Source organism: Moschus berezovskii, chromosome 20 (genome assembly GCF_049115385.1).
Source record: "Moschus berezovskii isolate FMDL1 chromosome 20, NW_MosBer_1.0, whole genome shotgun sequence".
In the NCBI taxonomy this organism is placed as follows: Eukaryota; Metazoa; Chordata; class Mammalia; order Artiodactyla; family Moschidae; genus Moschus; species Moschus berezovskii.
The window spans coordinates 21,924,154-21,948,210 of NC_142479.1; the positions used below are offsets into that span (position 1 = coordinate 21,924,154).

Sequence of the window (24,057 nt, forward strand, 5' to 3'; positions counted from 1 at the left end):
GAAACGAACAGAAATCATTCTGTCGTTTTTAAGATTGCATCCAAGTACTGCATTTTGGACTCTTGTTCACCATGATGGCTACTCCATTTCTTCTAAGGGATCCTTGCCTACAGTAGTAGATATAATGGTCATCTGAGTTAAATTCACCCATTCCAGTCCATTTTAGTTCACTGATTCCTAGAATGTCGACGTTCACTCTTGCCATCTCCTGTTTGACCACTTCCAATTTGCCTTGATTCATGGACCTAACATTCCAGGTTCCTATGCAATATTGCTCTTTACAGCATCAGACCTTGCTTCTAGCATCAGTCACATCCACAACTACAGAAGAAAGGGTTATCACTATTATGCCATAACTAGAAGCACATTATCTCAAATCAAACCAACAGATTATGGTGTAACAGAGTGAAATAAAATTCCCTGATATGATTCCAGATTTCATACTACAAATTATATTTAACAAACAAGCACTTGTTCAATTTTGGGGTAATATCAAAGATGATTCACAATTATCTAAACTTGCTTTTTAAAGTGTTCCTCCCTAACAAAAAGTAGATTAGGGGTGCCAGGAACTGGGCAGGAAGGGGAAGTGATTGCTAATAAGTACAGTGTTGCTTTGTGGGGTAATGAAAATGTTCTGCAGAATTCCCTGGCAGCAGTGGTTAAGATTCTGTGCTTCCAGTATGGAAACACAGGTTTGCTCCCTCCTTGGGAAACTAAGATTCCACATGCCATGAAACATGGCCAAAAAAATTTTAAAAAGAAAAAAAAAAGAAAGAAAATGTTCTGAAATTAGATACGGTGATAGCTGTAGAACTCAATGAATATACTAAAATCTACTGAATTCTACACTTATTTATAAGATGAACTTTACAGTATGGTTCCCTGGTGGCTCAGATGGCAGGAAGATTCCCTGGAGAAGGGCATGGCTACCCACTCCAATCTTGCCTGGAGAATTCCATGGACAGAGGAGCCTGTAGGGCTACAGTCCACGGGGTCGCAAAGAGTTGGACCTGAATGCGCAACTAACACTTTCACTTTCATGTGGTATGTGAACTGTATCTCACTGTAAAAAACTTTTCCCAACTACGTATGAAATTCAAAATCCATCAGGCCAGATTTTATATATATCCTTCAACCCAAACAACTTATTACAGTAAATTGAAAAGCCATACATTAAGAGGTTTTTTACAATACGTTTTCTCACCAAATATTATTTTGCTTTAGAAAAAGTTATTCTCCAAGAAAATGTTATTCATGCTAATATGTAATAGGTTTATTATTAAAGTGAATTAACAAAAATTTAAAATTTTTGTTTTAATTTCTAATTCAGAAAATATCAACAGATAAACCCATATAAAGAAAAATTCTTTAGATTTCCCAATAAAATTTAAGAGTATAGAGTCCTGATGCCATATAATTTGAGAACTGACAGTCTATGCCAACATACTATGCCAAAGATTCCATACTGGTATAGTATCTTAACAGACATAAAATACAGTATTTAACAAAAGTAGTTAACGAAAATGCTAAGAAGATATGTAAACCCATACTAAAATTTGTTAACTTAATTGCATGTCTTACTTGGAAGTTTCTGGCAAGCCAGCTGAAAGTTCCAGAAACACTGATAAGTAGTAACCACGAACAACTCCATTTCCATCCTCAAAAAAAGAGAAAAAGATGTTATATAAACAGAAACACCAGTCAATTTAAATGTGTCAATTTAAATGTAAAAATTTAAGCCACAATGACACAAACGAAATATAGGACAGTATCTGATATTTGGATAGAGAAGTAGTTTTAAGTTTAAAAGCAATAAGAGAGCTGATAAAAAGACCAAGAGTCTACAAACGTTTTTTTCTACATAAAGATAGAAGCATTAATGCATATAAACAAAGGAAAATAGCAATTACTCTGAGAAGAGGAGTTTCCACACATACAGAACTCTTAAAAATGAGCCTTCAAGAAAAATAAAAACCCCAAAGAAATATACCAAAAAAAAAGAAAAGTATCAACTTCACTAGGAAGTTAAGGAAGGAGACCAAAAAACAAAGGAGATAATATTTAAGATTAAAAAGGAGTAAAACAGAAAAAGGTAACACTTGATGTTGCAAGTAATTAAATATAATTTCTATGTTTCATATGTCAGGATTCCATATAAGATTCTGTCTGGAGATTTAAAGTCGTTCATATTTCTATTACAGTGATTTTATGAATAAAATTATTCCTTTCTGTATTTCTCAAGGACTATGTAGTTAAAACTACATGTATAAACACATTTGCCCAACCAGACTGTGAGGGCTGAGGGCAGGGATATATCTACAGGAGGGTACAGCTATTTCTGGACCCCTTCATTTCTAGGCTACTTTGCTCTCAAAGGTCCTGATGCAGCATTCAGGGTTTGACATGGTAATCACTCAGTAAATACAATACTACAGAAACATGAATAATCACTTAAGGGGAAAGAGCGGGACACAAGAGATTATACACTGTATAACCCCATTATATAAAATTCTGAAAAAGTAAAAGTATAGGGACAAAAACAGATCAGTGGTTGCAGAAGGGCTAGGAAGGGAGAAAAAAGGATTAGCTGAAAAGGATAAATCAGATAACTTGAGGGTGATAAAACTCATCACTATGATAATGATTGTGCAACTGTATGTATTTGTCAAAACATGCTAAATTTAATCAATATTATGAAATATAAATTATATAGCAAATTACACTGATTTTTAAAAATCAACCAACATCCTTGTGAAAATAACTGGAGCTTCTTTCTTCTTTTAAAATTTGTTCTAAGACAACTTCCCTGGAATACAATCAATTAATAAAAGGTAGTAAACATTTTTTATTCTGATTTCTATCACATAATATTAGAAATTTCTCTTTGACCTAATTTTTAATTTTAAGGAACAAGATTTTTATGATTCTTATCAATGCATCATCTGTACCTCTAACAAAATACCTGCTTTAAGAATTTTCAATAGGCAGAGGATTCTGGAAAGACTGCCACAATGGCAGCATAGTTTTTAAAACTCCCAAAATCTGAAAGTAAAACAACAATCGAACATCAAAACCAAAAGTTCACAAACAACATTTACAACAAAACCAGGTAACAGGTTATCTCCACAACCCCCAAAACATAAGCAGATAAAGACAGAACAACTATAATCACAAAGACCTGCCTTGTATCAACACTGCGGGAGAAAGGAGAGAGACGCAATGGGACATCTAATGGACCAGAAAAAAGGAAAACCACAAAATGGCCAAGAGTTGGTCACTGAAAAGCATCATAAGCCACAGGACACTAGAAACTGCGAAAAAGCTGCTCAACATAATACCAACTAAGTATTAAAAACGAAATGCAGACTAGTAACGCTAAACTCTTAAAAACGAGTATCCAGGGTCTTTTAGGACAAGTCCAAAGACTGCCAAGGAACTGCTAAGAGAAAAATAAAAGATAAATAGCATAGAAATAATACAGCAAAGGAAGGAAAAGGTAAAAATTACAAGGAGAGAAGAACCAGGAAATCTCTCAGAATGCAAAGCACCGGATTTCTGACTGACATATCACACTGGTTATACACATGCAAAAGAATGAAGCTAGATCCCTCCATCATACAAAAATTAACTCAAAATATATTAAAGATCTAAACATAAGTCTTAAAAGTTATAAAAGTCGAAGAGGAAAATATAAGCAAAAAGCTCCATGACAATGGAGTTGGTAAGAATTTCCAAGATATGAAACCAAAAGCCAAAACAGAAAAACTGGACTACAACAAAATTTAAAATTTCTGTCCATCAAAGGTCATGATCAACAGAGCAAAAAGAAACCTTAAAAATGAGAAAATATGTGTAAATCATGTATCTAATAAGGGGTCAATATCCAGAATATGGAGGCTTCCCTGGTGGCTCAGACAGTAAAGAATCTGCCTGTAATGCAGGAGACCTGGATTTGATTTCTAGGTCAAGAAGATTCCCTGGAGAAGGGAATGACTATCACTCTATCACTCCGGCCTGGGAAATTCCATGGACAGAGGAACCTGGTGGTCTACAGTCCACAGGGTTGTAAAGAGTCAGACTTGACTGAGAAACTATCACTTTCACATCCACAATATATAAATTCCTACAACTCTACAACAATAAAAAACTTGATTAAAAATGAGCAAAGGACTTGAATACACGTTTCTCTAAAAGGGATATACAGATCCAGCAATCACACTCCTGGGCATACACACCGAGGAAACCAGAATTGAAAGAGACACATGTACCCCAATGTTCATTGCTGCACTGTTTATAATAGCCAGGACATGGAAACAACCTAGATGTCCATCTGCAGACAAATGGATAAGAAAGCTGTGGTACGTATACACAATGGAGTATTACTCAGCCATTAAAAAGAATGCATTTGAATCAGTTCTAATGAGGTGGATGAAACTGGAGCCTACTATACAGAGTGAAGTAAGCCAGAAAGAAAAACACCAATACAGTATACTAATGCATATATATGGAATTTCAGTTCAGTTCAGTCGCTCAGTCATGTCCGACTCTCCGTGACCCCATGAATCACAGCACGCCAGGCCTCCCTGTCCATCACCAACTCCCAGAGTTCACTCAAACTCATGTCCACAGAGTTGGTGATGCCATCCAGCCATCTCATTCTCTGTCGTCCCCTTCTCCTCCCACCCCCAACCTTTCCCAGCATCAGAGTTTTTCCAGTGAGTCAACTCTTCGCATGAGGTGGCCAAAGTATTGGAGTTTCAGCTTTAGCATCAGTCCTTCCAATGAACACCCAGGATTGATCTCCTTTAGAACGGACTGGTTGGATCTCCTTGCAGTACAAGGGACTCTCAAGAGTCTTCTCCGACACCACAGTTCAAAAGCATCAATTCTTCGGTGATCAGCTTTCTTCACAGTTCAACTCTCACATCCATACATGACCATGGGAAAAACCATAGCCTTGACTAGACGGACCTTGGTTGGCAAAGTAATGTCTCTGCTTTTTAATATGCTAGCTAGGCTAGTCATAACTGTCCTTCCAAGGAGTAAGCGTCTTTTAATTTCATGGCTGCAATCAGCATCTGCAGTGATTTTGGAGCCCAAAAAAATAAAGTCTGACACTGTTTCCACTGTTTTTCCATCTATTTCCCATGAAGTGATGGGACCAGATGCCATGATCTTTGTTTTCTGAATGTTGAGCTTCAAGCCAACCTTTTCACTCTCCTCTTTCACTGTCATCAAGAGGCTTTTGAGTTCCTCTTCACTTTCTGCCATAAGGCTAGTATCATCTGCATATCTGAGATTATTGATATTTCTCCCAGCAATCTTGATTCCAGCTTTTGCTTCTTCCAGCCCAGCGTTCCTCATGAGGTACTCTGAATATAAGTTAAATAAGCAAGGTGACAATACACAGCCTTGACGTACTCCTTTTCCTATTTGGAACCAGTCTGTTGTTCCATGTACAGTTCTAAGATGCAAATGATAACCCTGTATACAAGACAGCAATAGAGACACAGATGTATAGAACAGTCTTTGGGACTCTGTGGGAGAGGGTGAGGGTGGGACGATTTGGGAGAATGGCATTGAAACATGTATGTTGTCATATGTGAAACGAATCACCAGTTCAGGGTCGATGCATGTTACAGAATGCTTGGGGCTGGTGTTCGGGGATGACCCAGAGGGAGGATAAAGGGAGTAGGTAGGTGGGAGGGGGGTTCAGGAGGGGGAACTCACTTACACCCGGGGCAGATTCATGTCAATGTATGGCAAGACCAACCAATATAATATTGTAAAATAATTAGCCTCCAATAAAAAAGAAATAAAAATAAAAAATAAAGTTAAGTTTGAGACTCCATAAAAGTCTCAGCAAAAAAAAAAAAGGGGGTCTATGGTTATATAAATAATCAGGTCAAGTTTATTGAGAACAGATCTATTTTTTAAACAAGTCTTAATTTGGTTATATTTGGTAAAAATGAGGGTGATTTTAGGGAAAAAAGGATGATTCAATAAATGTTAAATCCCAGTTTGTTAATGGCGGTCTACCAATGGAGGTAGTAAGACTCATTTCTTGGATAGTTCCTTGCTGTTATGTGATATTAATGTAAAATTTAATTGAATTCTTAAAGAACACCCTAAGTTTGTTTCTGAAGCTTATCTCAGTGATCTATCTTTGGATGAAGATCGGATGCCTTGTGACCTGCAACCAGGACTAAAAACAAAAAAGGACATAATTTAAAGGACTGTCTCCAACCTGGATGGAAGGAATTTTTTCAGAAGAAACTATACTACACCAGGATGAAAAGACAGCGACATCAGAGGTAAAGAGCTTGCCCAAGATGCTGGACCTGATCCGTATGATCATTTATAATGTTTTCTTGACTTCTTAGCCCTCTGCATATAAATCAAATGCTTTTCTACCATAGGCCTGATCCCATGCTAGCTTTAGAAATTAATCCAACTGTCGGGTTTGTAGACATGTAAAAGCTCATTCTGCTTATACAAAAACTCTGTTAGACTTGTGCCATCCTAATGTCCTTAAACCATGGCAACAGTCTGCTTCTAAATTGGAAAATTAAAAACAATAGCTGGAAATCAGAGTCAGGGCTATGGGAAATCCAAGATGGCTGCTTGGCTTTTCCCAGCTCCCTGACAAACCTCATTTTTTATTTGATGGGTTAAAGCCTCCCTGGCTACAGGGCCTCCATAATGAAAAATCACAGAATATTAAGTTTTGTAAATTGTTAAATTAAGTTTCTAGTTTTGTTAATGTCTAGTGTTTACTAAGACTCACTGCTGAGACAGTTCCTTGTTATGTGATACTGCTAAAAGATTTAAGTAAGTTATTAAAAAGGACACTCTAGGTTAGTTTCTAAGGCTTATCTCAGTAACCAATCTTCAGATAAAGGTTGGATGCTCCATAATGTACAACCAGGAGATTAACACCAGACTATAATCAAGCTCAACATTCAGAAAACAAAGATCATAGCATCTGGTCCCATCATTTCATGGGAAATAGATGGAAAAACAGTGGAAACAGTGTCAGACTTTATTTTTTTGGGCTCCAAAATCACTGCAGATGCTGATTGTAGCCATGAAATTAAAAGACGCTTGCTCCTTGGAAGGAAAGTTATGACCAACCTTGATAGTATATTAAAAAGCAGAGACATTACTTTCCCAACCAAGGTCCGTCTAGTCAAGGCTATGGTTTTTCCCATGGTCATGTATGGATGTGAGAGTTGGACTGTGAAGAAAGCTGATCGCCAAAGAATCGATGCTTCTGAACTGTGGTGTTGGAGAAGACTTTTGAGAGTCCCTTATACTGCAAGAAGATCCAACCAGTCCATTCTAAAGGAGATCAATCCTGGATGTTCATTGAAGGGACTGATGCTAAAGCTGAAACTGCAATACTTTGGCCACCTCATGCGAAGAGTTGACTCACTGGAAAAGACTCTGATGCTGGGAAAGGTTGGGGGTGGGAGGAGAAGGGGACGACAGAGAATGAGATGGCTGGATGGCATCACCGACTCTGTGGACATGAGTTTGAGTGTACTCCGGGAGTTGGTGATGGACAGGGAGGCCTGGTGTGCTGTGATTCATGGGGTCGCGGAGAGTCGGACACGACTGAGCGACTGAACTGAACTGAACTGACTGATGGCTATATTATTTTCTATGTCACTTGTTTCACTGAGCCTGTGATATAATGCTGAACTGACAGTTCCATATGAGATCAATAATTGTAATAATGTGACTCTGGGTATGGGAAAAGGCAACAAGAGGAAATATTTTCCTGAACCAGGAGGCTAGTAAGACAGTGGTCCAGAGACTTTTGCTACTTGCAAGGCCTGGTCCAATTTTAGCACACTGAATGGCCCATCACTTCCCTAGATCTGGGAATGAGCCTTCCCAGCACCGCGGGACACAATGGCCATGAAATGGTGTCACATGGTCAGTTATGTGGCTATGAAGGGACCCTGCTGGCTGGAAGTTGGTACTTGACAGCTGCCTCTACAAAGATTACATCATGACCATTGCAAGCTGCTGACCTTCAACACCCCCTGAAAGAAGTTCAGGGTGAAAACCAGGAATGAGGCACTCTGTGCTCTGAAAAAAATTAAAAAACTGGCAAAGCAGGCCTTCAGATAGTTAGATCTTTTCAGAAAAAGGTTTTATGAGTTCCAATTCTTGCATCTTCTCATACCTAGAAAAACACTGACGTCATTAATGGTGAAATATGCTTTGGCTATTAAAAAAAAAAATTTTTTTTTTTTTTTTTTACAATTAAAAGTCAAAATAGAGTAGCTATGGTTCAGACATCCTGGGAAATAACTATTTCCCAGATATCCTGAAAAATTACATTATGGGTGTGATTTCAGATTAGACGCTGTGACCTAATGTAGAACTTAATGCTCCTGTAATGCACTTTTGCTTCTGTACTTTGCTTGCTGCTCATAAAACCAAAGTAACTCCATTTTAAGATAAGGTTGTTTTTAAGTAAAGATTCCTAAAATTGTTTTTGAAAAAGTAAATTAAAATAAATAAATAAAAGGGATATACAATGTCCAACAAGCACATGAAAAAATGCTCAAAAACACCACTAGGATATATAAATCAAAACCACAATGAATTACCTCATACCCGTTAGTATGGTTATTACCAAAGAAACAGAAAACAAAAAGTACTGACAAAGATATGGAAAAATTTGAACCCTTGTGCACTGCTGATGAGAATGTAAAATGGTGCAAGTACTGTGGAAAACAGCATAGTTCCTTAAGAAACTAAAAACAGGATTACCGTGTGATACAGCAATACCATTTCTGGGTATATATCCAAAAGAATCAAAAGCAGGATACTGAAGAGATAATTACACACCTAGGTTCAAAATAGCATTAGTCACTAAAGACAAAAGACAGAAGCAAGTCAGATGTCCACTGATAGATGGATAAATAAAATGTGCTATATACATACAATGGAATATTACTCAGCCTGAAAAGGGAAGGGAATTCTGAAATAAACTATGAAGAGGAGGAATCTTAAGAACATATGCTAAGCAAAAGAAGTCAGTAAAAAGATGTTACTGTCTTAAGATTCCACATATGTGAGGTATCTAGAGTAGTCAAATTCATAGAAAGAAAAAGTAGAGTGATGGTTGCCAGGATCTGAGGAGAAGGAGAAATGGGGAAGTACTCTTTAACTGGCAGAGCACTTCAGTTTTGCAAGTTGAAAAAATTCTGGAGGTTAGTGACACAACAATGTAAATATACTTAACAATACTAAATGTACACTTAGAAATAGTTAAAATGGTAAATTATATGTTATGCATTATTCACCAAAACGAAAGAGAAAATAAAGGGTAAAATAAAATCCCTACAGATAATGAAAGCACCCTAGAAAAACAAACTCAAAGATCAAAATTATAACCTATTTCAAAATAACCGAAAAGTCTCTTAAGAAAATAATATGACAACCTGCCAGAAGAAAAGCGGAGAAAATATGATATGAAAGAATAAGACAAATCAGTATTAGAAAAACTCAAATATCAAGTAACAGAACTAAGGGAAGAATTCAAAATAAAAGGAAGTTATTTAAGAAATAAAGACTGAACTAAAAGAACACAGGAGCAAATAAGCACAACAGCTGATATCTTTAAAAAAAAAGTGAACAAGGAAAATTTTTAAAGTTAAAAAGAAATGAAGAAAGAGCTAAAAAGATTAGAAAGTGGTAAGTATTGAAGATAAAGGCAAAGAAGATTCAAAATGCAGATAGTAAAAGTCCCAAGAGAGAAAACCAAAGGTAGAAACAAAGGAGATATTTAAAACTATAATTCAGGAAATATTTTCTTTAAGAAACCTAAAACTATATACTGAAAGAGCCCAGCATGTAACTGAGAATATGGGCCCCCCAAAACCCAGCAGATAGAGCAGTAAATTTAAAAAGATTTAAAAAGAATTAGAATTCCACTCAATGCTCTGGGGTGTTTTAAAAGGGAAAGAATCTAAAAAAGAGTGGATACATGTATAACTGATCCAACTAGTTGTACAGCAGAAGCTAACACAACATTGTAAAGCAATTACATTCCAATAAATAAATAAGGTACAGGCACTGTGCGAAAACATAATTAAATTATTTGGGCCTCTAGACAATATTAGCAAATGATTTTTAAGGATTAGTTCATTATTAGACTTTACCAAAACAAAATGGAATTGAATATTTAAGATACCCAAGAAAAGAAAACATGAGCCAAGGATCTTGCATCTAGCAATACTGGCTTTAGAGTACAAAGGATATAAATTATTTTCAACACACAGCAATTCAGAAAATATTGTTTCCATTAACCCTTCCAGTAGAATTTACTAGAAAACAAGCTCTGAACCCTAACAGCTGTCTAGACATAGCAGAGGGAAATGAGTATATGCAAAAATTTTTTAAACATTTCTCAGTAACTGATGGTAGAATTTCTCAAATTGAAGGTAGAATTGAGTTCCCCTCCTGAAATTTTTTTTATAGGGCAAATGAATGACTCAATTATATTACAATTTTCTTATATCCTATAGCTTCAAAAAGTAGGTTCCTAGAGGAGAAGAAATGAGTTGTGGGTATAACATAAAGAAGTTTAAAAAATGCTTCAATTCTGAATTTGAATTGTAAGTGTTACTATGATCTCATGAGTTATTTTTTCTTTAAAAGAATACATACAGGGATTTCCATGGTGGTCCAGTGGCTGGGGATCCACCAGTCAATGCAGGGGACGTGGGTTCAATCCCTGATCTGGAAAGATGCCACATGATGAGAAGCTGCTGCTGCTGCTAAATCACTCCAGTTGTGTCCGACTCTGTGTGACCCCATAGACAGAAGCCCATCAGGCTCCCCCATCCCTGGGATTCTCCAGGCAAGAACACTGGAGTGGGTTGCCATTTCCTTCTTCAATGTGTGAAAGTGAAAAGTGAAAGTGAAGTCGCTCAGTCGTGTCCGACCCTTAGCGACCCCACGAACTGCAGCCTACCAGGCTCCTCCATCCATGGGATTTTCTAGGCAATAGTACTGGAGTGGCTTGCCATTGACTAGGCCCAATTGCCACAACTACTAAGCCTATGCTCTAGAGCCCAGGTATTCCAACTACTGAAACCCAGAAGGGCCTAGAGTCTGTGCTTCCTAACAAGAAAAGACATCACAATGTGAAACTCATGCATTGCAGTGAGGAGGAGTCCCTGCTCACTGCAACTAGAGAAAACCATGCACAATAATGAAGATGAAGAAAGTGCAGCCAAAAATAAGTAGAATTTAAAATAAAAAAAAAACCTTCAAAAATAATTACATACACACGTGTCAAAAAAAATCCAAAAAAACAGGGAGAACAAGATGGTGGAGGAGTAGGTGGACGTGGAGTACATCTCTCCATGGATACATCAGGAATACACCTTCAGACACAGAGAACACCAGCTGAGAGCAAACAGGAGTACCTAACCAGCAGAAAAGAATATATAGACTCACGCAAAACTCAGTAGGAGGAAGGAACTAGGGGGAAAAAAACAGGACTGTTACTAGGACTGGACCTGCCCTTGGTGGGTGAGGGGAACTGAAGCAGGGGTCCGATCCCCACACCGGGATAACTATGAGTCAGAGGAGAAACATTTAAGGCAGTAAGTGAAACAGCTGATCTTCAGCAGCCTAAATGGAATGAGATAGAGACAGTCCCTGCCGTAGCCATACATACCCCTGACAGGGAGGCAGGTCCCCTAGAAGGCGTAGCAGCTGGGAGCTGGACCTTAGGGATTGTGGAGCAAACCCAGGATGAGGGCTGCTGTTGACTGTGGAAAGATTGACTGAGGGGATGTGAGGGAGGAGACTGTGGTGGGAAATGCCTATGGAGGAAAGGCGGGCAGCCATGGAAGCAAGGCGATACTGATGAGTCACACATAGGGGATGGAGTCATCACCATGGCCTCTCTCACCCCACAGGCCAGCATGGGAAGAAGAACAATAGAGAGGCTGCCCATTAATCGCCTGACACACTGAACTACACAGTAGGACCCCACGCAGGATACCCCTTTAAGTGACTGACCCAGCGATCTACAGAGGAGGACCCCACCCAGGGTGCCCCTGTAAGTGCCTGATACACAGATCTACAGATTAGGACCACAGCCAGGGGGGCCCCTCTATGTGCCTTACGTGCATGATGAACAACAGAGAAGGACCCCAGGCGACAGAGCCCTCTAAGCATCTGAATGGGCAGAGCTACAAGGAAAGACAAGCCAAAGAGGCCTTCTGATGCCCAGTTACCAGAGGCTTGAAAAAAGACTCTGCTAGGGCCATAACTCCAGTGGCTGAGGCGGTCTGTGTCCCTGCACACTTGGCGCCACCAGGGATCCTGTAAGCCAAGCAGCTGTGCCAGCTTCACACTGAACCCTCACTGGGGTAAAGCTGCCACAGGCAAAATTTAAAAAGTCTTGAGTTATGCATGTGGGATCACTTTGGTCGTGTCCAACTCTTTGCGACCCTGTGGACTGTGGCCTGCTAGGCTTCTCTGTCAGGGAGAGTTCTCCAGGCAAGAACACTGGAGCATATTGACCAATACTGGTTGCCATACTCTTCTAGAGTTCTATATTCCCTGCTGCCCTAGCCACCAACTCCCCTGAGTACCTGATGCTGCCAGAACTCCTGCAACCCAAGTAGCTGCACCACCTCCACACCTGGCCCTCACAGGGGCAGACCCAAGTCCTCCAGGGCAGCCTCAGGAGCAAACCTCAGTGGATGACCCACAAGCAGAGGTGTAAATAAAACCACAATGAAACCCAGGGGCAGTTTGGCTAAGGAAGAAGATCCAAAACGCTCCCACCACCTGTACAAGCTGCAGGTTAAATCCACACAATCAACTAGGCAGACTCTGTGACTACGGAATATATAAAAGGACATTGAGAGGTCCCACAAAAGAAAACACACTACTTCTGATGCTGTGGACACTGGAGGCAGGACACACAGGAGTAGGACCAGATTAGAATCTGAGCTGCCCCCACAGCAGGTCCAGACACCAGCACACAGTGTTGGAGGGTATCCTAGGGAGGTGAGGTGGACTGTGACTCCCAGCAAGGGAAAGGATCCTGATAGCAGTGACTCAAGAAAAACATTTACTCTTTTGTTTCGACTTGTTCTGCAGTTCCTTTTGGGTATTTTTCCTTTTCTTTCTTCCTTCCAACTCCCACCCCCTACCCCACCTCGGGCCTCCGTGTAGTTGTCAATTTTATTGGCACTATGAAATCTAATCAAGCTTTTGAGTTTTTTTTTCCTTTCTTTTTTCAAACACATGTTTTATTGTTGTTATAAACCCCTGCCTCTACGATGGGCTTGTGCAGTTCTGTGGAGTTACCTTTTTTTCCTTTCCTCTTCCTTTTTCTTTTTTAATCTTTAATTTTTTAAAACTATTATTATTTTTTCTACACTTATTCCTTCGTTTGCTTTTCCTACTGTTCTTTTCTCCTTGATTTAATCTTTAATGTATATAAATCTTCTTTATCTATTTAGCTTTCCAAACCTATTCTTTCTTTCCTTCCTTTCCTCTCAACATATTTGACAGTTTTCATTGCTTTATTCTCCAGTGGCCACGATGCTTTAGTTTTGTTTTCCAGGTTGTGCTTTAGTTAGTTTTATTCCTAACTGGTAGATATAATTTTTGGTTTCCTTTGTTCACCTGGTCAATCTATTGTACTTTATTTTTGTTGGACTGTTTTGATTTTGCTTATGGGTGTGTATGTATATGTGTATAATCCATTATTTTTACTATTATTTGCCTCATTTTGTAACTGTCATTTGTCTGGAGTTCATCTTTGGTTTCCTGTTGTTGGGTATGTGTTTAAATTTCATTTAATGCCGTAACAAATCACTTGTGGAATTTTCATTCCTGAGCCTTTGGTGTGGGAACACTGACTCCAAGACCCTAGACTACCAGAGAACTAAACCTAAGGAGTAACAAATACCGAGAACTCCCACAAAGGAAACCACCTGAATACAACACCTGGCAACAATCAACTACCAGTAGCACCCTGATCAGGACACCTCACACAAACAACAAACAAAATAAAAATACAAACCCAATCATCAACAGACAGAATTAACAACTCACTCAGCCTTGTCCATCAGAAGAAAAAAAAAAATTCAGCATAAACATCACCCTACACAAAGCTTACACAAACCACTGCACCAACTGTAAGGGGTCAGAAACCAAAAGGAATCTTGAATTCAGCCTTGAAGCCTGGGAAAAGGAGACCTCAAGCACAGTAAGTTTAAAAAAAATAATGAAAAGGCAGAGAAATACTGCACAAATGAAGGAACAAACTAGAAACACAGAAGTCCAAATAAATGAAAAGGAAACAGGCAAACTACCTGAAAAAGAATTCAGAGTAATGATAGTAAAGATGATCAAAAACCTTGAAAACAAAATGGAGAAAAGGCAAGAATCAATTAACAAAGACCTAGAAGAATTAAAGAATAAACATACAGAGAGGAACAACACAATTACTGAAATTAAAAATACTCTAGAAAGAATCAATAGCAGAATATCTGAAGCAGAACAAAATCAGTGAACTGAAAGATAAAATGGTGGAAATAAATTCTGAAGAGCAAAATAAAGTAAAAGAATGAAAAGAACTGAGGATAGTCTCAGAGACCTCTGAGAAAATATCAAACACATCAACATTCGAATTATAGGGGTCCCAGAAGGCAATGGCACCCCACTCCAGTACTCCTGCCTGGAAAATCCCATGGACGGAGGAGCCTGGTAGGCTGCAGTCCATGGGGTCGCTAAGAGTCGGACACGACTGAGCAACTTCACTTTCACTTTTCACTTGCATGCATTGGAGAAGGAAATGGCAACCCACTCCAGTGTTCTTGCCTGGAGAATCCCAGGGACGGGGGAGCCTGGTGGGCTGCCGTCAATGTGGTCACACAGAGTCGGACACGACTGAAGCGACTAAGCAGCAGCAGCAGCAGAAGAAGAAGAAAACAAAAAGAAAGGGTATGAGAAAATTTTTGAAGAGATTATAGTTGAAAATTTCCCCAATATGGAAAAGGAAATAGTCAAGTCCAAGAGGCTCAAAGAGTCCCATACAGGATAAACCCAAGGAGAAACATGCCAAGATACATACTAATCAAACCAACTAAGATTAAATACAAAGAGAGAATATTAAAAGCAGCAAGGGAGAAGCAACAAAGTAACATACAAGGGAAACCCCACAAGTTTAACAACTGATTTGTCAGCACAAACTCTGCAGGCCAGAAGGGAATGGCAGGATATAGTTAAAGTACTGAAAGGGGAAAAATCTACAACCAAGATTATTCTACCCAGCAAGGATCCCATTCAAAATTGACGGGAGAAACCAAAAGCTTTTCAGACAAGCAAAAGTTAACCACCAAACCAGCTTTACAACAAATGTTAAAGGGACTTATACAGTCAAGAAATACAAGAGAAGAAAAAGATCTACAAAATCAAACCCAAAATAATAAGAAAATGGCAATGTGTGTGTGTGTTAGTCGCTCAGTCCTGTCTGACTCTTTGTGACCTCATGGACTGTGGCTCGCCAGGCTCCTCTGTCCATGGGATTCTCCAGGCAAGAACACTAGAGTGGGTTGCCATTTCCTTCTCCAAAGAAAATGGCAATAGGAACATATATATCAATAATTACTTTAAATGTAAACGGAGTAAATGACCGAACCAAAAGACACAGATTGGCTGAATGTATACAAAAACAAAACCCAACATACAGTCTGTCTACAAGAAACCCACTTCAGACCTAAAGGGGACATGAGAGGATGGAAAAATATATTCCATGCAAATGAAAAGTAAAAGAAAGCTAGAGTAGCAATCCTCATATCAGACAAATTAGACCTTAAAATAAAGAAGATTACAAGAGAAAAGGAAGGACATAATGATCAAGGGATCAATCAAAGAGGAAGACGTAACAATTGTAAATATCTATGCACCCAACATAGGTGCACCTCAGTACATAAGACAAACACTAACAGACATAACAGGAGAAATTGACAGTAACAGAGTAATAGTAGGAGACTTTAACAGCCTTCTCACAACAATGGACAGATCATCAAAACAGAAAATAAGAAAACACAAGTTTTAAATGATACATTAGATAAGATGGATCTCACTGATATCTTCAGGACATTCCACCCAAATGCAAAATACACTTTCTTTTCAAGTGCACATGGAACATTCTCCAGGATACACCACATCTTGGGTCAAAAATAATATCTCAGTAAATTTTTTAAAAATGAAATCATATCAAGCATCTTTTCAGACCACAGTGCTATGAGACTAGATATCAATTACAAGAAAAAAACTGTAACAAACACATGGAAATTAAACAATACGTTTCTAAGTAATCAACAGATTACTGAAGAAATCATGAGGGAAATCAAAAAATTTCTAGAAACAAATGACAATGAAAACACGACAACTCAAAACCTATGGGATGCAACAAAAGCAGTTCTAAGAGGGAAGTTTATAGCAATACACTCCCACCTCAAGAAATAAGGAAAACACTGAATAGACAACCAACCTTTACACCTAAAAAAGAACTAGAAAAAGAACAGAAAAATCCCAAAATTAGAAGGAAATCATAAAGATCTGAGCAGAAATAAATGAAAAAGAAATGAAAGAAAAAACAGCAAAGATTAATAAAACTAAGAGCTGGTTCTTTGAGAAGATAAACAAAATTAACAAACCTTTGGCCAGACTCATCAAGAAAAAAAGAGAGAAGAATCAAATCAACAAAATTAGAAATGAAAAAGGAGAGGTTACAACAGACAATGCAGAAACACAAAGGATTATGAGAGACTATTATGTATGGCAATAAAATGGATAACCTGGAAGAAATGGACAGATTCTTAGAAAAGTTCAATCTTCTAAGACTGAACCAGGAAGAAATAGAAATTATGAACAACCCAGTTACAAGCAGTGAAACTGAAGCTGTGATCAAAAATCTCCCAAAAGAACAAAAGCCCAGGAACAGAAGGCTTCACAGGAAAATTCTATCAAACATTCAGAGAAGAGCTAATGCCTATCCTTCTAAAACTCTTTCAAAAAATTACAGAGGAAGGAACCCTTCCAAACTCATTATATGAGGCCACCATCACTGATACCAACACAAGACAAAGACAACACAAAAAAAGAGAACTACAGGCCAATATCACTGATGAGCATAGATGCAAAAATCCTCAACAAAATTTTAGCAAACAATTCAGCAACACATCAAAAAGCTCACACACCATGATCAAGTTGGGTTTATTCCAGGGATGCAAGATATATTCTTCAATATATTCAAATCAATCAATGTGATACACTATATTAAAAAACTGAAAGATAAAAACCATATGATCATCTCAATAGATGCAGAAAAAGCCTTTGACAATATTCAGCAAATATTTATGATTAAAACTCTTCAACAAGTGGGCACAGAAGGAACCTACCTCAGCATAGTAAAGGCCATATATGATAAGCCTACAGCAAACAGTATTCTCAATGGTAAAAAACTGAAAGCATTCCCCCTAAGATCAGCAACAAGACAAGCAACAAGACTTTCACCACTGTTATTCAACATAGTTTCGGAAGTCCTACCTACAGCAATCAGAGAAGAAAAAAAAACAAAAGGAATCCAGATCAGAAAAGAAGAAGTAAAGCTCTCACTGTTTGCAGAGGACATGATACTGTACACAGAAAATCCGAAAGATACTATCAGAAAATTACTAAAGCTGATCAGTGAATTTAACAAAGTTGTAGGATACAAAATCAATACACAGAAATCACTTGCATTTCTATATACAAACAATGAAAAATCAGAAAGAGAAATTAAGGAATCAATCCCATTCACCACTACAAGAAAAAGAATTAAATATCTAGGAATAAACTTACCTAAGGAGACGAAAGAACTGCACACAGAAAATTATAAGACACTGAGGAAAGAAATCAAAGACGAGATAAACAGATGGAGAGATATTCCACGTCCCTGGGTAGGAAGAATCAATATTGTGAAAATGACTATACTACCAAACGCAATCTACAGATTCAATGCAATCCCTATCAAATTACCACTTTTCACAGAACTTGAACAAAAAATTGAACAATTCATATGGAAAAACAAAAGACCCTGGATATTCAAAGTCATCTTGAGAAAGAAGAATGGAGTTGGAGGAAACTACCTTCCTGATTTCAGATTATACTACAAGGCTACAGTCATCAGGACAGTATGGTATTCGAAGAAAAACAGAAATATAGACTAATGGAACAAGATAGAAAGCCCAGAAATAAATCCATGCACCTATGTGTACCTTATTTTTGACAAAGGAGGCAAGAATATACAATGGGGCAAAGACAGTCTCTTCAATAAATGGAAAACTGGACAGTTACATGTAAAAGGATGAAATTAGAGCACTTCCTAACACCATACACAAAGATAAACTCAAAATAGATTAAAGACCTAAATGTAAGACCAGAAACTATAAAACTCTTAGAGGAGAACACAGGCAGAATACTCAATGACGTGAATCAAAGCAAGATTCTCTATTACACACCTCCTATAGTAACAGAAATAAAAACAAAAGCTAACAAGTGGGACCTGATTAAACTTAAAAGCTTTTGCACAGCAAAGGAAACTATAAGCAAGGTGAAAAGACAACTCTCAGAATGGGAGAAAATAATAGCAACTGAAACAACTGACAAAGGATTAATTTCTGAAATATACAAGCAGCTCATACAACTCAATGCCAGAAAAACAAACAACCCAATCAAAAAGTGGGAAAAAGACCTAAACAGACATTTCTCCAAAGAAGACATACAGATGGCTAACAAACACATGAAAAAATGCTGAACACGGCTCATTATTAGAGAATATTCCCTGATGCTAGAAAAGACTGAAGACGGGGGAGAAGGGGACGACAGAGGATGAGATGGTTGGATGGCATCACTGACTTGATAGACATGAGCGACAGTAAGCTCTGGGAGTTGGTGATGGACAGGGAAGCCTGGCAATGCTGCAGTTCATGGGGTCACAAAGAGCCGGACATGACTGAGTGACTGAACTGAAGAGAAATGCAAATCAAAACTACGATGAGATATCACCTCACACAGGTCAGAATGGCCATCATCAAGAAGTCTACAAACAATAAATACTGGAGAAGGGGTGGAGAAAAGGGAACACTCTTGCACTGTTGATGCGAATGTAAACTGATACAGCCACTATGGAAGATGGTACGAAGATTCCTTAAAAAACTAGGAATAAAACCACCATATGACCCAGCAATCCCACTCCTAGGCATATACCCTGTGGAAACCAAAATTGAAAGAAACACATGTATCACATTGTTCATTGCAGCTGTATTTAAAATAGCTAGAACATGGAAGAAACCTAGATGTCCACTGACAGATGAACGGATAAAGAAGTTGTGGTACATACACACATGGAATATTACTCAGCCATTAAAAGGAACACATTTGAGTCAGTTCTGATGAGGTGGATAAACCTAGAGCGTATTATAGAGTGAAGTAAGTCAGAAAGAAAGATAAATATCACATACTAATGCATATATACAGAATCTAGAGGAAGACAACAGAATAGGAAAGACAAGAGATCTCTTCAAGAAAATTAGAGATACCAAGAGAATATTTCATGCAAAGATAGGCTCCATAAAGGACAGAAATGGTATGGACCTAACAGAAGCAGAAGATATTAAGAAGAGGTGGCAAGAATACACAGAAGAACTGTACAAAAAAGATCTTCACGACCAAGATAATCACGATGGTGTGATCACTCACCTAGAGCCAGACATCTTGGAATGTGAAATCAAGTGGGCCTTAGGAAGCATCACTACAAACAAAGCTAGCGGAGGTGATGGAATTCCAGTGGAGCTCTTTCAAATCCTGAAAGATGATGCTGTGAAAGTGCTGCACTCAATATGCCAGCAAATTTGGAAAACTCAGCAATGGCCACAGGACTGGAAAAGGTCAGTTTTCATTCCAGTCCCAAAGAGAGGCAATGCCAAAGAATGCACAAACTACCGCACAATTGCACTCATCCCACACACTAGTAAAGTCATGCTCAAAATTCTCCAAGCTAGGGTTCAGCAATACATGAACTGTGAACTTCCAGATGTTCAAGTTGGTTTTCAAAAACGCAGAGGAACCAGAGATCAAACTGCCAACATCCGCTGGATCATGGAGAAAGCAAGAGAGTTCCAGAAAAACATCTATTTCTGCTTCACTGACTATGCCAAAGCTTTTGACTGTGTGGATCACAACAAACTGTGGAAAATTCTGAAAGGGATGGGAATACCAGACCACCTGATCTGCCTCTTGAGAAACCTGTATGCAGGTCAGGAAGCAACAATTAGAACTGGACATGGAACAACAGACTGTTTCCAAATAGGAAAAGGAGTACGTCAAGGTTGTATACTGTCACCCTGCTTATTTAACTTATCTGCCGAGTACATCATGAGGAACACTGGGCTGGAAAAAGCACAAGCTGGAATCAAGATTGCTGGGAGAAATATCAATAACCTCAGATATGCAGATGACATCACCCTTAGGGCAGAAAGTGAAGAGGAACTCCAAAGCCTCTTGATGAAACTGAAAGAGGAGAGTGAAAAAGTTGGCTTGAAGCTCAACATTCAGAAAACTAAGATCTTGGCATCTGGTCCCATCACTTCATGGGAAATAGATGGGGAAAGAGTGGAAACAGTGGCTGACTTTATTTTTGGGGGCTCCAAAATCACTGTGGATGCTGACTGCAGCCATGAAATTAAAAGACGCTTACTCCTTGGAAGGAAAGTTATGACCAACCTAGATAGCATATTAAAAAGCAGAGACATTACTTTGCCAACCAAGGTCCGTCTAGTCAAGGCTATGGTTTTTCCAGTGGTCATGTATGGATGTGAGAGTTGGACTGTGAAGAAAGCTGATCGCTGAAGAACTGATGCTTTTGAACTGTGGTGCTGGAGAAGACTCTTGAGAGTCCCTTGGACTGCAAGGAGATCCAACCAGTCCATTCTAAAGGAGATCAGTCCTGGGTGTTCATTGGAAGGACTGATGCTAAAGCTGAAATTCCAATACTTTGGCCACCTCGTGTGAAGAGCTGACTCACTGGAAAAGACTCTGAGGCTGGGAGGGATTGGGTGCAGGAGGAGAAGGGGACGACAGAGAATGAGATGGCTGGATGGCATCACCGACTCGATGGAGGCTGGTGTGCGTGAACTCCGGGAGTTGGTGATGGACAGGGAGGCCTGGCGTGCTGTGATTTTGGGGTCGCAAACAGTCGGACACAACTGAGCACTGAACTGAACTGAGAAAAATGGTACTGAAGAATTAAAAGCAATGGAGAAACAGACATAGAGAACTGACTTATGGGGAGAGGGGAGGAGGAGAGGGTGAGATGTATGATGAGAGTAACATGGAAACACTGACATTATCATATGTAAAATAGACAGCCAATAGGAATTTATTGTATGTCTCAGGAAACCCAAATAGGGGCTGTGTAGCAATCCAGAGGGATGGGACGGGGAGGGAGATGGGAGGGAGGCTCAAAAGGGAGGGGATATATGTATGCCTATGGCTGATTCATGTTGAGGTTTGACAGAAAACAATAAAATTCTGTAAAGCAATTATCCTTCAATTAAAAAATAAATTAAAAAAAAAAACATACCAAGGACCTCCCTGGTGGTCCAGTGGTTAAGAATCCACCTTTCAATGCAGGCGTCATGGATTTGATCCCTGGCCAGGGAACTAAGATAACTCAGCTGTCCATGCTTCAGGACAACTAAGCCTGCACCCCCAACTAGAGAAACCCAAGCACCACAACAATGAACCAACGCAGTCAAAAAAGAACAAAACCTATAAAATGTATAACATCAAGAATGAATCAGGATTTTGGGTGATGTGTCAGTGTAAGTTCATCAAATGCCACAAACATGCCACTCTGTACAGGACATGTTGATAGTTGGGGAGACTGTGCATGTGTGGAGCCAGAAGGTGTGTATAGAATTCTCTGTACTTTCCACTCAGTTTTGTTGTTAAACCTAAAACTGCTGAAACTCAACTGAACCTAAAACTCAATTTTGCTGTTAAACCTAAAGTTGCTTTAGAAACTAGTCTATTAAATAAATTTTTAAATACATACATACATATTAACCCCCGTTCACAAACCTCCACATACATTTACCTATGTTATTTTCTAGTTCTGTTCATGAAGAAAGCCTCTAAACATTGACCAACCTGGTAGAAATGAGCACCCCTCGCACTCAGTTTGGTCCTGAAATACAATTCTGCCACTAAAAGAAATCAGGGCTTTTTCAATAAAAAGACCAATTTCAAGTAGGAAATATATGAGACTATATATATATGAAATATATGAAGACAACAAGAAAGCTAATGATGATAGTCACTAGTAGACTATTTATTAGGGTCAGAGCAAAGTGACAGAGAAGGCAAAGTAAAGAGACTAAATAAGTATAAATACATGAGTTCATAATATTTTTTAAAATCTAATTAATAACTTTCAGAGAATACGGAAAATTTCTAAAGAACACAAAAGAATCTTGCCTCTTCTATATGAACTGTAATACTGACAACTAAATAATAGGTAAAATGAGAATCACTATCTTGCAACTTCCAAAGAATTAACATATATGAAATGTCCACCAATATCACAAAAAGAGATGCAACTAGATATAATGTGATGAAAGCATACACTACTGCTTATACTCCTGCTATGGGAACTGACTACACCTTTCATCACATCACTGGACTGACCTGCCAATCTGCAGAAAATACACAGGTCAAAGAAACATATTGGAAAGCACCAAGAGAATGTAATAAGTATGCATGTGGTTTCTTGAAACTTTTCTTCTAAATAGTATTACTGAAATAAGATTCAGTAATATGCCAATGTTTATACTATTTATACTCAATTCATTTTTTATAGTTTACCAATATATCCTATAAAGAAACATAAAATTTTCAATACTTTAATTCCTTTCTCCACTAAAAAAGTGAACCAGTGTATGACAGAACCCTGAAATAAACATCTTGACTTCAAAATTTATGAGAAATAATGAAAAACTTACTGGGTAAACTTTTAACCTCCAACAAAGTCCTGAAACTTGAAGAGGCGGACTGTAAACAGGATCTGCTCTCTGGCGCAAAGTACTAAAGTAAAAGAAAACCAACCAAATCCCAAGATCAAAACTGTTGTGAAGTCCCAACAGGCAAAACCAAAACCCAACCACTTCTGTTACTTATTTGATGTCCTAGACCAGTAAATGAAGGTGACTGAAGAAGTCAAGAGTTCACTACATAAATGTATATATACGAACATTCTGAAATATAAGAAATTTTAATGATACAGAAATATTCAGCAGTATCTTTTAAGTTTCGGGTTAAAAAAGAACCTTCTTAACATGTCTTGAATTTAATTACCACTTCAACAAGCAGTTTTTCAGCATTAAAGGGGTAAAGAAATGTGGGGAAAACCTATTTATATTTTAGCAACAAAATTATTGCATGCTGCTGCTGCTGCTGCTAAGTCACTTCAGTCGTGTCCGACTCTGTGTGACCCCACAGATGGAAGCCCACCAGGCTCCCCCATCTCTGGGATTCTCCAGGCAAGAACACTGGAGTGGGTTGCCATTTCCTTCTCCAATGTTTGAAAGTGAAAAGTGAAAGTGAAGTCGCTCAGTCGTGTCCGACCCTTAGCGACCCCACGGACTGCAGCCTACCAGGCTCCTCCATCCATGGGATTTTCTAGGCAAGAGTACTGGAGTGGCTTGCCATTGCCTTCTCCGAAATTATTGCGTAAGAAAACATAAATTAAATTGGAAGTGGTATAAATTCTCAGTCTGGCCTTACTTTGATGTGTTACCACCTCTTGGCATTTTCTCTTCCCCAGGCAAGACCTCATATTTTTTGTTCCTCACTTCCGTATGCCGTTTAAGCCAAGTCCCTTTGGATCTTTGTGTTTTAAGATCTTGGCTTTTAATCTTACAGAAAAAGCACTAAAAGCTAACAGATCTA

The 24,057-nt window shown here is 38.5% G+C and overlaps 1 protein-coding gene across 7 annotated transcripts in view; it reads right to left on the reverse strand.

Moving 5' to 3' along the window:
• TRIM37 (tripartite motif containing 37) overlaps positions 1 to 24,057 on the reverse strand; it is a 152,440-nt gene that overhangs the window by 92,620 nt on the left and 35,763 nt on the right. For all 7 annotated transcript variants that reach the window (XR_008682420.2, XR_008682427.2, XM_088828633.1 and 4 more), the window contains exons 11-12: positions 23,112 to 23,193; positions 1,585 to 1,661 (exon numbers count right to left, since the gene is read on the reverse strand). Coding sequence is in view for 5 of the 7 variants with exons in the window: in XM_088828633.1 (XP_088684759.1) it covers positions 1,585 to 1,661; positions 23,112 to 23,193 (159 nt within the window). In the remaining 2 variants the exon portion in view is untranslated. The remainder of the gene's footprint in view (positions 1 to 1,584; positions 1,662 to 23,111; positions 23,194 to 24,057) is intronic.